The sequence below is a fragment of the Tiliqua scincoides genome, chromosome 2 (genome assembly GCF_035046505.1).
Source record: "Tiliqua scincoides isolate rTilSci1 chromosome 2, rTilSci1.hap2, whole genome shotgun sequence".
Taxonomy (NCBI): Eukaryota; Metazoa; Chordata; class Lepidosauria; order Squamata; family Scincidae; genus Tiliqua; species Tiliqua scincoides.
Genome location: NC_089822.1, coordinates 247,645,134 through 247,660,602, shown reverse-complemented (window position 1 = coordinate 247,660,602; position 15,469 = coordinate 247,645,134). Strand labels below are relative to the sequence as shown.

The window sequence follows — 15,469 nt, the reverse complement described above, 5'->3', positions numbered from 1 at the left end:
CCTTACAGTGCAATCCTATGCATTGACTCCGAAGTCAGTTCCACTGTGTTCGATAGAGCTTACTCTCAGCAACGTCTGTGCAGGGCTGCAACCTTATTGCTCTCTGAACCATGTAAAGTGTGTTACAGCAGCCTAATCTAGCTGTTACTAGGGTTTGTAATTACACTGGCCAGAAATGTAGGGCTTAACACAGAGATTCTTAGAAATCCAGATTCTGCATCAGGTACCTCGACTGTGAGTCCTTAAGGCAGCAGTTTCCAAATTCTCAGGGAGAGTTTGAGCTGCTCTAAGACCTTGCGGGGGCGGTGGGGAGGCAGCGTTGGTAGGGGGGAGGCAGCAACACGATCCCCAGGATCGCACCGCTCAGGGGGGCTGCAGGGGCTTGGGTACACTTACCCAAGCCTCCTACAGTCTCCTGAGGGTGCAGGGAACCCTGTGCGACATTCTGCAGGGCTCCCTGCAGCTTCAGAAGTTAAAGTGCAGCAATCGTGTTCTACTTCCACTTTAGCAGAGGCGGGGCGCAATTGCTCCACTTTCGCTTTCAAAAGTTTGGAAACTGCTGCCTTAAGGACTCACAATCGAGGTACCTGATGCAGAATCTGCGATCCTGGGGATCGCACCGCCATCTCCTCCCTGCCTCCTGGCTGCCCCCATCCCTTAAGGGGGCAGAGGCCAGGGCCCACAGGCTGGGGTGTCACAACGCCCCAGTCTGGAAAGCCCTGCCTTAAGGGTATTGCTATGAGTCACTCATCTACTTCTTTTAGACACACGTTTAGCACTGGGACCCACTTTTTAGAATAAGAATCTGTCAGGACCCACCAGAAGTGATGTCATGACCAGAAGTGACATAATCAAGCAGGAAAATATTTAACAATCCTAGGCTGCAATCCTACCTGCACTTGCCCAGGAGAAAGTTCATTTACTATCATTGTTAAAATAATACACATAGTAGCTTGTTAAAAGTAGAGGTCTGTAATATTTCCCAAAATGCAGTAACATACTTATAGCATCAAGTCTAATATATTAAAAATAAAATATTGAAATTAATGGGGACCCATCTGAAACTGGCTTGTGACCCACCTAGTGGGTCCTGACCCATAGTTTGAGAAACACTGGTCTAGGTATACTTCCTGATGGAGTCTGTACTGCATGTGTTTGGAACTCAAGTTGAAAATATTTCTATGTAAATGTACTTAGGATTGAGGTTTGGACTTGCTTGATGTTTAATTTTTCAAAAATTCATATCCAGCCTTCTGGGACGCAGGGTGACTGACGACAATTCATTGAAATACAATATAACACAATGGAGGAAAACTTTGGTTTGAACTGACAGCCGATCAGACCAAAACCAGCATGTTTGATGCTGCCAAAAGCTCTGGGAAAGCACAAACATTCTCTTGATAGCTAGCTCCAGCTTCAGAGGTAGTGCATCCCCGAATAACAGTGGGATAGGGCTACTGGCCACATGTCCTGTGTCTGAGCTGTTCCTGCTCAGCTGCTGTGGGAAGTGCAACACTGGACTAGATGGGCCTTTGCTCTGATCCAGCATGGCCCTTCTTAATATTCCTATGAGACAAACAATTGATCCATCCATCCCACCAAAGTCTACCATGACTGACAGCTGCTGTCTTCCCAACAGTGCAGATCCTTCAAAGCTGAACTGAAACAGAGCCTTTCATATACAAATCACAGGTTCTACTGCTGAGCTAAGAGCCTCTCCCTGGGGCTTCCCAGTGCATCCTGACAACCCTACAAGGTAGGAAATTCTCATTTACAAACAGGCAACAGAAACCAAAAGACAAATTTGCCCAAAGCCACCCAAATTGCTTATTACGGTTTATCCTTTACCATGGATGTTGCAGTGCCTGCTCACAGGTGAAGCGCTTCTTCGGGTCTCTCTCCATTAAATGCTGGATGAAATCTTTGGCTGAGAGTAGAAACAATGTGAACAAGTGAGTGAGCTGTACTGCTGGTTCCCCCTGGTCCAGCCCTGCTACAACACACAGAGTTCTAACCATTAGTCCATCTAACCCAGAATAATCTACACTGATGGGCAGCAGCTCTCCAAGATTTCAGATGTGGTCTTTCCCAGCTCTATCTGAACATGTCAGGAACTGAACCCAGAACCTTCACCAGGCAAAGGAGGTCAGTTAGTTCCTCAGTTCCATCCCTTGAGCCCGGCATCCATTTCCCTCACCTGATTCCGAAATGTCGTCCCAGTATGGGGAGTCGAATTCATATTCAGCCTTCAGGATCTGCTCAAAAAGCTTGGTGTCGTTCTCATCATAGAATGGGGGATAGCCACACAGTCTGAAGGAAGAGAGTGGGGACAGGGCACTTGTGACTGTAAGGCCTGAGGGAGACACACTGAGGAAGGCAAGGTGGGGGTGGAAGATAAACTCACAGCCTGGGAACAAGCAAAACAGTGTGGAGAAGTGAGGCAACTGCACTGGGAAGGGAGAAAAAGAAAGACATCAGATTACTTCCTGGCCTGGATATCAGGGGAGTAGTTTCATAGTACGTACTTGGAGGAAATAAAGTAGGGCTGTGAGGTTTCAAGTTGCCAGGTCCTCACTAAGATGTGATGCCCACATCAAGGTACTAAGCAAGGCTGTAGCTGCTATTTCTCCTTCCTCTTACTAGGTATGCTTTTAACCAAGAGCCCACATGTGCACATGGAGGAAAGCTAATGTGTGCCAGGGCGTCCTGGGTAATGTCCAAGGACACAGCTCAGTACGAACATAAGAACATAAGAACAGCCCCACTGGATCAGGCCATAGGCCCATCTAGCCCAGCTTCCTGTATCTCACAGCGGACCCACCAAATGCCCCAGGGAGCACACCTGATAACAAGAGACCCGTATCCTGGAGCCCTCCCTTGCATCTGACATAGCTCATTTCTAAAATCAGGAGGTTGCACATACACATCATGGCTTGTAACCCGTAATGGATTTTTCCTCCAGAAACTTGTCCAATCCCCTTTTAAAGGCATCCAGGCCAGATGCCATCACCACATCCTGTGGCAAGGAGTTCCACAGACCAACCACACGCTGAGTAAAGAAATATTTTCTTGTGTCTGTTCTAACTCTCCCAACACTCAATTTTAGTGGATGTTGCCTGATTCTGGTGTTATGTGAAAGTGTAAAGAGCATCTCTCTATCCACTTTATTCTTCCCATGCATAATTTTGTATGTCTCAATCATGTCCCCCCTCAGGCGTCTCTTTTCTAGGCTGAAGAGGCCCAAACGCCGTAGTCTTTCCTCATAAGGAAGGTGCCCCAGCCCAACAATTATCTCAGTTGCCCTCTTTTGCACCTTTTCCATTTCCACTATATCCTTTTTGAGATGCGGCGACCAGAACTGGACACAATACTCCAGGTGTGGCCTTACCATCGATTTGTACAACGGCATTATAATATTAGCTGTTTTGTTCTCAATACCTTTACTAATGATCCCAAGCATAGCATTGGCCTTCTTCACTGCCGCCGCACATTGGGTCGATACTTTCATCGATTTGTCCACCACCAAACAAGTCAAGGGTTTTTGTGAGAAATTTGCCCGGTATTCTTCCCGTGATGTGCATGTCGAAACGGATCGCAGCATGATCACTGTTCCCCAATGGCTCCGTAACACTGATATCTCTAACCAGGTCCTGAGTACCGCACAATATTAAATCCAGAGTCACTTGTCCTCTGGTGGGCTCCATGACTAGCTGCTCTAAGGTACAGTCATTTAACATGTCAAGGAATCCTTTTCGTGACCAGAACACAAATTGACCCAGTCAATATGAGGATAATTGAAGTCTCCCATGATTACAACCCTGTCCCTCCTTGTCAGCTCCCTGATCTGTTTCCTCATTTCAAGGTCCCCTTCCGGTTTCTGGTCTGGAGGACGATAGTACGCCCCCAGTATTACATCACTCCTCAGGCCTGGTAATTGAACCCATAGAGATTCTATGGAGTTGGACCCACCTTCAATTTCTACTTTGCTGGATTATATCCCTTCCTTAACATAAACGGCCACCCCACCTCCAACACGCCCCTCCCTGTCCCTCCTGTAGAGTTTATAGCCTGGGATTGCGGTATCCCACTGATTCTCTGCATTCCACCAGGTTTCAGTTATGCCCACTATGTCAATGTTTTCCCTTGTCACCAGACATTCCAGTTCTCCCATCTTTGCTCGGAGACTTCAGGCATTTGCATAAAAGCATTTGTACATGGAATGCCCCAGGATGGCTGCTTATTAGCTCCTTTATCCCTGAATCCTCTCATTGTGCCAAACCATCTATCACATCCCATCATGCTACCATTCCCAATTTCTTCTCCTACTCTGTCTTTACCTTGTTGTTCTCTAAGCCTCCCCATCCTCGTCCCATAGGGATGAGGAGTCCCGAACCGGATGCCCCTCGGCTCCTGTCGGCCTTCCCCCAGGGATCAGTTTAAAAGCTGCTCTGCCACCTTTTTAATGTTATGCACCAGCAGTCTGGTTCCATTCTGGTTCAAGTGAAGCCCGTCCCTCTTGTACAGGCCCCGCTTGTCCCAAAACGTTCCCCTGTGTCTAACGAATCTAAACCCCTCCTCCCTACACCACCGTCTCATCCATGCATTGAGACCCCTGATCTCCGCGCTGGCCCTGCGCATGGAACAGGTAGCACTTCAGAGAACGCTACCTTTGAGGTCCTGGCTTTCAGCTTCTTACCTAATAACCTAAATTTGGCCTCCAGGACCTCCCAGCTACACTTGCCCACGTCGTTGGTGCCGACATGCACCACAACCGCTACCTCCTCCCCAGCACTGTCTACCAGCCTGTCTAGACGAGAAGTGATGTCCGCAACCTTCGTACCAGGCAGGCAAGTCGCCATGCGGCCCTCACGTCCGTTGCAAACCCTCCTCTCTCTGTTTCTAATAATCGAATCCCCCACTACAAGAAGCCCCCGACCCCCCTCCCGCTGAAGAGTATCCTGAGTGCGTTCAGATACGGGCCTGTCTCCTGGAGAAGGGATCCCCCCTAGGGGATTGTTTCCCTCCTCTCTGGGATGACGTCCTCCAGCCCCGAGACTTCCCACCTGGGCAGCTGAGGAGCTGCACACCTGAGGTTGGGATGAAGCCTGATCGTCCCTGGAAGTCTCCCCACAGTCCTTCTCTGCCTGCCTCTGCTTCTCCGAAGAGTAGTTCCAACGAGTAGTTCTGAAGAGTTAGGCAACAGTGAAAGGTGCCACAAAACAAACGATATTGTGGGGATAGTTTAACAATAATAGGGAAGGGGAATGAAGATAAGAAAAGGCAATGCTTAAATAATTTTAGCTGTTCATGCATAGCTAGGTCCTAATTGCAAAACCGCCGCTACAGAGCGGAGGAGACAAAAGAGAGAAGAGGGAAGGGGAGAGGAAGTTCCTGGAGGGAAAAGGGAGGGGGTGTAAATGGCCCAAGTGTGTAGGGAGAAAGAAGGGAGAGAACAGTGGTAGGGAGATTGTGGGTTTCCCAGAGATACCTGGGGTTAGGAAAATAGGGGCTTTAGGGTGTAAGGAAGGAAGAACAAGGGAGAATTGGCAGAGAAAGAACCGAGAAAGGCTCCTGCAGTTCAGAACCTGGTAAAAAGTCATAGCTGGAGCATGGCTGTGTGTAGCTTGAACCAAGGGCTATACTAGTGAGCCCATTGGCAGGCCATGAAGTTGCTTCACCCACTTGCAGTGGGGAAAACCGGTCTCTCCCACCAGATAAGCACTAGCACTGCAGCTGCTTGGAGGTGGCCCACCCCCAGTCTCCCAGACAGTTTGAGTAGCTGGAGTGGCAGTTCGGGGAGCTTGTCTGGGAGGAAGACCCAAGGCCAATCTCAGATCTCCATGAAAACAGTTGAATGCATTCTTAAACAGATAATGGATTCACTCACTCACATTCAGTCACACAGGAAGGAAGGAAATCACACATACTAAGCGTGTCATCAATTTGGCTGCAGAAGAGACAGATGAGGAAAGATAGTGGGGAGGCCGCATTGGCTGCATTGCACGCATTGCGTGTAAGGCTGCATTGCGTGCAGGAGGCACAGGTGCCAAGATAGGACAAATCTCCCGACTAGAAGCAGGGTCAGATAGCAGAAGGGGGGCTTTGAAGTAAGCCCCAAAATGTAGGCAGAAGCCTTAGTCAAAGGAGGGAAGCAGGTCAACAGAACCAGGTAGGTTCCTGTGCATTCATTAACTGCATGGCAGGAAAAAGTGACTGTTCTTCCCATCACAGTAGCCTAATCAATAGAGAAGTTGCACTTGATTAACTTCTCCCGACTTATCAATTTATTCAAGTTATAAGAATATCTTCCGTGACAAAAGTGACAACTGCAGAAAGTAGAATGTGCCACTTCTGTAGGGTAAAAGCAGGTGGTTGTGCCATTGCCAGGAAGAGATTGTGGGGGGGGATAAGCCATAGCCAAGGCACCAAAACGCAGAGAGGAGACCTTCCCAGTTTTCCAAATTCCACCCTGGTGGCCAGATTATAAGCTCCTCAAGCTGTGTGCAGAGATAAAATGAGGGAATCCCAAATGAATGGGTGGAGCATTTTTGTAAATGTGGGGCGCCAGGGACACCATGGAAAGACAAAGTTGCAGAGCACTCATCAACATTTAATCTCAATGTGGCTCCCTCAATCAATGCACCCACCTTCCCCCACCTGCCTCTCCCACCTCAATTCAATACATACAAGATGTAGGCGATGACTCCAATGGACCAGCAATCAACAGCTTTGCTGTAAGGCTTCTGTGCCAACACCTCAGGAGCTGAACCAGGCCATAGTGAGAACAGGAAAGAAGGGAAGAATGTGTCCATTAGAGACTGAGCCTGATTTCCTGGCAAATACAGCTCTTGTACCAGGAATCTCCCTCTCAAGCTTGCTGGTGCAAGAAGGCTGGCACTGTATTGGCTGCAAGGCTCCCTCATTCCCCAGGATAATCTCCAGTTTGTAGGAGCAAGGCCAGCTCTATCAAGGAATGTGTCCCGTCCAGAGCCTTTCTTCCAAACCGCTGCTTTTAGTTCTTACTCCTCCAAACCCCTTCCTATTTCAGGGACTTGCTTTTGCGGGAGGGGATGTCAGATGATAAATCTTTGTCTCAGCGGTACCACTTGCAGGTGCCCCCCCCCAAATTATTCAATGCTTCTCCATACCAAAATATTAAAAAACCCTTCACACAGAAAACTAGCAAGTCAGTGGTGTTTTAAGCCTCGCTTCTCACTAACATGCTCTTTTCCTATGTGCAGAGAATTTTTTCCCCTGCATATAAGGTTATGTGTCCCCCCACAAGCAGTCTGGAGTGGGGCAGTCCAGATGCATGTTGACCAATTCAGTGAGAACAAGGCCTTATTTCTCCTCGCCAAGCCTTCAGCCAATCATGGTTTCACAAGGCATATGCATATGGTGAGAGAGATGTGAGGTGGATGGTCACATTACAATGCCCAAGTGATCTGCATGTATTTCCTACATGCAAGTGCTATCCACATTTTTGAGAGGCCCTTATAAATTCTTCTTTTCAGGCAGGCTGCAGACAAACCACAGCAGGACATTGCTTATTAAAATCCCAAACAGCGCTGAATCATTTCTTTCCCGGCTCATTTCCCCCATTCAGAAAAGAAGCCTCTGTAGCTCACCCACATAGCCGGGAGTCCCACATGCTGTGGACATGACACTGCCTGATCCTTCAATCTTTGACAGTCCAAAGTCGCTTATCATGATTTTGGAGTCTTCATCTAGACTGTAATACAGCAGATTCTCGGGCTGACAGAAGGAAAGCAGGGAGATAGACAACATTTAAAAGGTAATTTATTGAACTCCAGTATTAGTTCTAAGGGAAAATGTACACCAAGAAAAATTCTCATGAAGAAGGACACCTCAAACTATCTTACCCTCCCCCCAAAAACCCAGCAGCAAACCCCACCATACACCCGCCCAAAAAACCCCGAGTAACAGTGATAAGCTCAGCTCAAAATAGAACACGCAAGATGTGTAAACACAACACATATTATACATTGCAGTAGCAATATTTCAGAAAGCTGGTTCCTGGAGGAGGCAAAACCCAGTCTTGCAATAAGGTAAATAATTTTGAAAGGTAACCCTAATTTTTTATGGCACTGAGAATTTGGTGTTAGCGATTACTAGATCCTTGTGGAACTCTCAAGATCCCTTGAGAGTCTTCATCTCGACTGTAATAGAGCAGATTCTCTGGCTGACAGGAGAAAAGCAGGGAGATAGACAACATTTAAAACGTAATTTATTGAATTTCTAGTATTAGTTCAAAGGGAAGATGTGCACCAACAAAAAAAAACATTCTCAAGAAGAAGGATCAGCAGCAAAAACAGTAACAGTAGAAACATTTTAAGTTTGCAGTGTTGATACCTGCAAACCATTGGAACCTGCAGACCAATGGAACAGTGAGGTTCAGAAAGTCAAAAATCTAGTGGCATACATTAAAAGTTACAACAATAAGGTAGAAGAAACAAGGAAAAAGAAACTCCTCATAGGGTTTTGGAAACTTGGTCAAGCAATGAAGAAATCAAAATATCAAATCCAGAAGTCCTTTCCGCTTTGCTGCCCAGAAAGCTTCACCACTCGAGGGATCCACTAAGAAAACATCATTTCCAGAAGAGAGAACTGGAACAGCCCAAGCCATCAAGTCACATAAAATTATTCCTTGCTATATGCTCTGACACGCTGCCACCTGGCAACCACAGTACCGCAGAAGACTTCCAAGAAATCCTGACCTGGAATTTGGAACTGTGAGCCAGCAAACCAAAGGTTGGATTTTAAAGAGACTACAGTGAATCCTCTTTATTAGATCATAAAGCCGCTTTTGATAAGGCCGTGCTGGGTTCTTTTATCATTGTAAAGCTCCTAGAATAACGTTAAATGCAATGTCAATCAAGAAAATTAATTCAATGCTTTACTTAGCAATGGATTCACTGGGTGGCTTCTATTTCAGTGGAATAGAAGGGGAATAAATGAGAAATTTAGATGGTTAAACACTTTGCGCATTAAGGTTCGAGAAAGATCCTGCTGTCATGGAGTTTGGAGGAATCAACAGGTCCAACAGCAGCAGTAGGAAAGTACAGTCTGTGCGTTAGTTTGAATAACCAGCAATATAGCCCACAGCTCACACTGCAGTTTTTCACAGGGCAAGATCAGCCTTACCACAAAGCAATATAAAGCAATTACTTGGAGCAGCAGATTCCACAGAGGGGTGCCACATTCCAGATTCCAACACCCCCTCCCCCTCTACCTACACCTCATGACAGTTTCCATAACCTTGCGGTATAGACACAAGGACTGAGCCATTAAAGGGTTAGATAAGGACTAGAGCCCAGAAGCAAAACAGGATGAGATTTCCAACCTGCTAAACCAGCTGGAATGCCCACAGGAAAAAGATAACGACAAAATTTATCAAAAGGGTGGACCTGTACTATAGGGCCATTTTCTCCAAAGGCAGTCTGGCACAGTTTCACACTCATGGTCTCAGGGTGTGTCTGTGCAGGAGCTTCCCTTACCTTGTTCAGTGTTGCTTAAAAAACTAACTACTCCTTTTTCCAGGGGATGGATGGACCCACAGTGCAAATGGTACTGGAGAACGTTTGTGGCACAAGGAGGTAGAGGCAACACAAGTTCCTCACATTAAAAAAAAAAAATCAGTGTCAGCAGACAGGCTTCCCCAGCCAGATGTGATGTCCACCACTACTAAGCTTCCCCTGGGGCCATGTGCAGCTGCTGGAAAGTACTGGGTGTGTTCTTGGAGGCACACTGAATTCAGGCAGAACTCCAGTGAGGCCCCAGAGGTCCAGCCACCGCCCCACATGAACCGATCCCCACTCTTCTTATAAAAGTTCCTCTCCCATCTGCTATTTCTCATGGCCCCTTTAAGGAACTCTCTCCCTTCAAAATACTTGGCTGACTCCTTCTTTCTCCCACTTTAAGAAGCTATCAAAAATTCATACTGAAATTTCTCTCTTGGATTTTCTTCCTAATGTTCCCTTTGACTTGATTTTTCCCCTCTGCTTTTTCCTAATCCTAAGCAATTCTTATATTTTTCAACTTCTCTTTTTCTCCCCCCCCCCTTTTGCTGGCACAATGCTTCCCCCTTTTGTTCCACATTGCGAAATGTTTTTTTAGGTTGTGAGCCTGAAGGAAGGGACTTGTGTTTTCTAATTTTGTACGTTGCACCTAGCGCATACTACAAAACGAAGACAATGACAATGTGAGCATATCTTAGATTCTAGAGAACATTGTCCAGAATCCCTGGCATGATGCAAGCGTTTTGTAGCAAATTAATTGGCACGGAGGGTAGGAAGGTTCAACATCCATCTTCCAATACAATTTTCAGCAAAGCAGACGTGGTTTTAAACAGACCTCTCCCCTTTTAGGAGTGTTCGTCTTGCTTTTTTTTTTTTTAAATAATTGCTGCAGAACCCCCACAAGACTGGAATTGGGGACAGGGAGGGAAGCGTATCATTTGCCCCGGGCCACAATCCCAATAGAAGCTTGCCCTCCCCAAGTTATTTGTCGCAGGAGGGAAGCCAACATGCAAAGATGTATTTAATGCCTCACCCAGCTTGACCTGGCTCACTCCAGAATTTTTATACATAGCATGTGAAGCTGCCTTGCCCCAAATCAGCCACTAGTGCATCTAGCCCAGCGCTTTTGACGATGACCGGTTGTGACTCTCCAGGTTTCAGAGGAAGGCATTTCCCAGCCTTCCTTGGAGGTGCCAGAGACTGAATCTTCTGCACAAAAACACATGCCCTACCACTAGGAACGTAAGAATATAAGAACAGCCCCACTGGATCAGGGCATAGGCCCATCTAGTCCAGCTTCCTGTATCTCATAGTGGCCCACCAAATGCCCCAGGGAGCACACCAGATAACAAGAAACCTCATCCTGGTGCCCTCCCTTGCACCAGTCTTTCTCCACCATACTTTGCAAACTTCGCCAAAGCGACCTTAGCTGCCACTGGCCAGCTTCTAGTAGGTCTGCTTACACTATGTAATCAAATCTTACCCTTTCGCTTTTAAGTCAAGATTAATTGGTTTGGTTAAGTTTGCCAAAGTGGGATATGAAATGGATAGCATTAAGAAGTAAAACAGTTGGTCGAACAGTTACTAATAGGAAAGTCCAGGTCAATCAGTTACAGCTTAGCTAGGGTTAAAAAGATAAATAAATAATAAAGCTGAACACATTGTTATCTCAGGATCTCTTGCAACTTCTGCAAAAGATATTGGCAATTTGGCTTTCGACCATCTGTTAACAGAAGTGGAAGGGCCTGCAGACCTCACTCAAGAGTAGGGCTGCAATTGCACATTCATCTCCCCTCCTACAAAACTGGGGTGTGCTTGTAATGGCCCTCCTCTCCTACTAAAGTGCACAAGCCCTGACAGCTCTCTTGCCACACACTGCTGAGGGCTTTACTCTTGCTGCAGAGTAAATGAGCTATTTAAAATCCCAGAGGATGAAGGTTCATTTGGTTAACGTTCTACTAAAACCCCATCATTATCCCACAATAAGTTATCAAGTGGTTCAAACACATGCCTCAGCAGCTGCAGTGTGAAGCGCACTGCATGGTACCTTACTACTTGTGCATTTGCAGTTACATGGATGTGCACAGGTTGCACCTTTTCCCTGGAGGCGCTGGGAAGATTCACACTAACAAATATGTTGACAGTGACAAAGAAATCCGGACTGTCCCTGACAAATAGAGACAGTTGACACATATATGTTTAACCACAGACCTAAGGGTCAGACTAGATGTGTACACTAGCACATGCTCGAGGGTATACTCCAAAGAGAAAGTGTCTCTTATTTCGTTGACCACAACCCTGTGGGGGTGGAAGCTTAACTCTGTCCTCTGTGTTGATTTACTCTCCCCTACTCCTCCCTGAATCTCCCCTACTCCAAAAAAGACCACTATCTGTCCCTGAAACAGCCATTTCCACCAAGTCACTGCTTGGGGGGGGGGGGGCAATTTTCAGAAGGAAGATAGTGTGAGGGAGGGGACAAATTGTAGCAGAGAAATGATAGACATGAAGGGAACGCTTAACCCTTTCTCTGCCTGCCACTTTCCCCTTGCAAACCCCACCCATCAGGGTTTTGTGCTCCTAATTGCTGCATTGTATGTTAAAGCAACTGGAGGGAGGGGTTTATAGAGGGACAGCAGCAGGAAAGGGGAAGGGCAAACACAAGCACAGTCCAGCTGTTGCAAATCAGCTCCACAGCCCACCACTGCAGCTTTTTACTAGGCTTCCTAGATCTTAGCCTGCTACCAAACTATCACTCTACCTGAGATAATCCTCTTTTGAGTGAGAATGCAAGAGTGCTATCTTGTTAAGAATCTTTTTTCCTGTCCTTTCCACCCGAGTTGAGAGAAGCCATTTTTGCCCCTCTCCGTCAGTTGAAAAACTTTTTAATTCATATTTTTCCAGGTGGAACTAACAACCACAGATTCCCATTTAGATCCTGTTCTGGTTGTAAAAACATTCTGCTTCAAAGGCCCAAGTACAAGGAAGGTCCCCACCAGAAACTTAATTGACAGAAAACTGCCCTTCTGAAAGAAAAGAAGATGTGGAAAAGACAAAAAAAAATCTCTTTTAGACTTGTCAGGTTGGCCTTCCACTTATGAGCCAGTAGTTCATACAATTTCATCAGCCACCAAGGTCAATACAACGCCCACTCCAACACCCAACACAACATCCTACAGCCAGTATTGGCTTCTGGCCCTCCCTGAAGCAAGGGCCCACCCACCAATTTTTTAAGCAGCCCCCCATCAGGCCCAATTAGATCCACAACTGCTGCAGTGTTTGCCTGTACTTAGCAGGGAACTGGACCTGATGACCTCTCAGATCCCTTCTAACATTCTATGATTTGCAGAATACCAATTCCATTTTGCCCCCTGGAGACATGAACAGCTATTGGGAGTGACTGTGCATCTGCACACACTAAGGGTTCTTTGGGCTCCGTTTTTATCTGTCATTCATATCCAAAAAGTCCCCAACCATGACAAAAGAACAACACAAAATACAACAAATTTCAAGAATAAAAATGCACGATGAAGAAACAACAATAAAACAAGGCAATCAGAAGACCAAACCACTTTGGCTCAATAGTAGAGTACAAGCTGTACAGGCAGAAAGTCCCAGATTCAATTCTTGGCATCTCCAGGTAAGGCAGAGAAAAAACATCTGTCTGGAACCCTAACAAGCTGCTGTCAGTTTGCGTTGACAAAACTGAGCTGAAGGAGCAATGATCCGATTCAGTATAAGGCAGCTTCAGCTGATGATTCCAATTAAATATTAAAGGCCCACTTAAAAAAGATTGTTTTACAGCCTTTTGAAAAACTGGAAGGGACCAGATGGGATTCCTGAGGGAGAAAGCTCCAAAACCTGGGTGTCACCTATGAGAAGGCCCTATCCTGATTATCCACCAACTTCACTGCAGATGGTGGTGGAACACAGAGCAGACAGTCGGAATGGTTCACATTCTCACATCTATTCTCCAAGCCCCAATATCGACTGAGTTAATGTTCAACAAGGACTAGTAGAGAAGAAGGACTGCAGGGAAAACACAAGAATGGTCTGAAGATGACAGAGGAACTTTCAGTCATGGCTCCAACTAGTGCTCAAATTACAGGAGGGCCAGAGGGGTCAAAAGCTCTTGACCTTTTGTGATGGTTCCCTTAATGGCATTTTTTTTTTTAAGATGAAGAGCATTATTTGTCTAAAATGTGGAGAGAAGCAGGGGGCCGGGCTTGTAAATTTCATTATTTCCACCTCTATAATTCAAGCATGGCTCCAACTCATTCCGCTCATAAGAGCCTCCTGCAGATATTTGCAAAGGGGGGCTTCAGATTCCCAATAAGATGATGACAAGAGGATGCTCCTGCACAGGTGTGCACACCCTACCTTGAGGTCACGGTGCACGATGCCCATGTCATGAAGATATTTGACAGCGTCAAGGATCTGTCGGATGAGCTGACTGGCATCTCGCTCTGTGTAAAACCCCTTCTCCACAATCCTGTCAAAGAGCTCCCCACCCGAGACCCTACAATGGAAGGAAGGAAGACAACAAATTAACTCTGTCTTAGAGGCCCCTGGCTCAGGTTAGCTCCACACAACTGCCAGTGACATGCTCAGAAGCTCAGGCCAGGTCCCCCCACACCCTAAAGTTGAGGCTTCTAGTTCCTGTTCCTCAACTCACAACTGCATGATGAGGTAGAGATGTCCCCCGCTCTCATAGATGTCATCCAGAGCCACGATGTTGGGGTGTTTGATCCTACCAGAGAAAGACAGATGGTGTTTCTATGAGGAAAGGGTGCAGGCAATCGTGCACATCTAAATTAGATGTTTAATAATAAATAATAATAAATAATAATAACAGGTATTTATATACCGCCTTTCTTGGTCTTTATTCAAGACTTTATTCAAGGCGGTTTACATAGGCAGGCTTTATTAAATCCCTATTAAATAGGGATTTTTACAATTTCAAAGAAGGTTCTTTCTTTCAAGAACGACTACATTCAAGGTGTTTCATTCCGATCTGGCTTCACATTCTGGCCTCCATCCTCCCACGCTCAGAGCAGATGGAATTGCTCGGCTTCAGCTTGTCAGCTGCTCCAAGGTCCCACGGTGCCGGTGGCCTCATACTGGCGACCTTGTGGATGTTATCTTCAGGCAGACGGAGGCTCTACCCTCTAGACCAGACCTCCTCCTTAATAGTTAAACTATGTGCTCAGCCCTTAACATCCTAGTTTCTTTTCCAGTGTAAACACTCCACAGCTCCTTCATTTCAAGACGGAGGACCTTAAGAACATAAGAAGAGCCCTGTTGGATCAGGCCAAGGGCTCATCTAGTCCAACTTCCTGTATTTCACAGTGGCATACCAGATGCCTCTGGGAGCATACAGACAAGTAGATACCTGTATCCTATTGCCCGCCTTTGCATCTGGGTAGGCTACCTCTAAAACCCAGACTTGCCTTTTTAACCCATTTCTGCTCAGCCCACAGGTGTACACATTTGATCCCTGTTGCATAGATGCAACGTTGGGCAGAAATCGTTTATATATGCTTTTAATGCACTTTTAAGACATATGTAGCCAATTAATTGTTCCCTATCTGTTTGATCAATGCTTTTATCATTGCCAGAGCTGCTGTTTTTATATAGTATTCATTTACTAAAGTTTTAATTTATATTTGTAAGCCACCCTTCATCTTTGGCAACAGGATGGGATATATGTTTAAAATAAATAAAATAAACACTAAGGGTATCGTTTCTGAGGTTCTGAGGGCTCAAACTCAGTTCCATCCTGCAGAGAGGTGGTCAGATGAGTGGAGACACCTGATGTGGCTGCAATGACCTCTCCTGGATCGCCCTGCTCAACACTCATGCCAGACCGCACAGTTCTGATGCCTTCACTGAGCATAAGAGAGGTACAGGATGGTCATGCGGTTTGCTCTGGG

At 46.2% G+C, this 15,469-nt stretch overlaps 1 protein-coding gene across 3 annotated transcripts in view; it reads right to left on the bottom strand.

Annotated features, from left to right (window-relative positions):
• Positions 1 to 15,469, bottom strand: part of CAMK1 (calcium/calmodulin dependent protein kinase I) — a 39,568-nt gene that overhangs the window by 8,914 nt on the left and 15,185 nt on the right. For 2 of the 3 annotated variants that reach the window (XM_066616817.1, XM_066616820.1), the window contains 7 exons: positions 14,212 to 14,286; positions 13,917 to 14,055; positions 7,629 to 7,755; positions 6,688 to 6,763; positions 2,405 to 2,449; positions 2,198 to 2,310; positions 1,849 to 1,927 (listed from right to left, as the gene is read on the bottom strand). In XM_066616817.1, coding sequence (XP_066472914.1) covers positions 1,849 to 1,927; positions 2,198 to 2,310; positions 2,405 to 2,449; positions 6,688 to 6,763; positions 7,629 to 7,755; positions 13,917 to 14,055; positions 14,212 to 14,286 — 654 coding nt within the window. The remainder of the gene's footprint in view (positions 1 to 1,848; positions 1,928 to 2,197; positions 2,311 to 2,404; positions 2,450 to 6,687; positions 6,764 to 7,628; positions 7,756 to 13,916; positions 14,056 to 14,211; positions 14,287 to 15,469) is intronic. The other variant, XM_066616818.1, reaches the window with a different exon arrangement.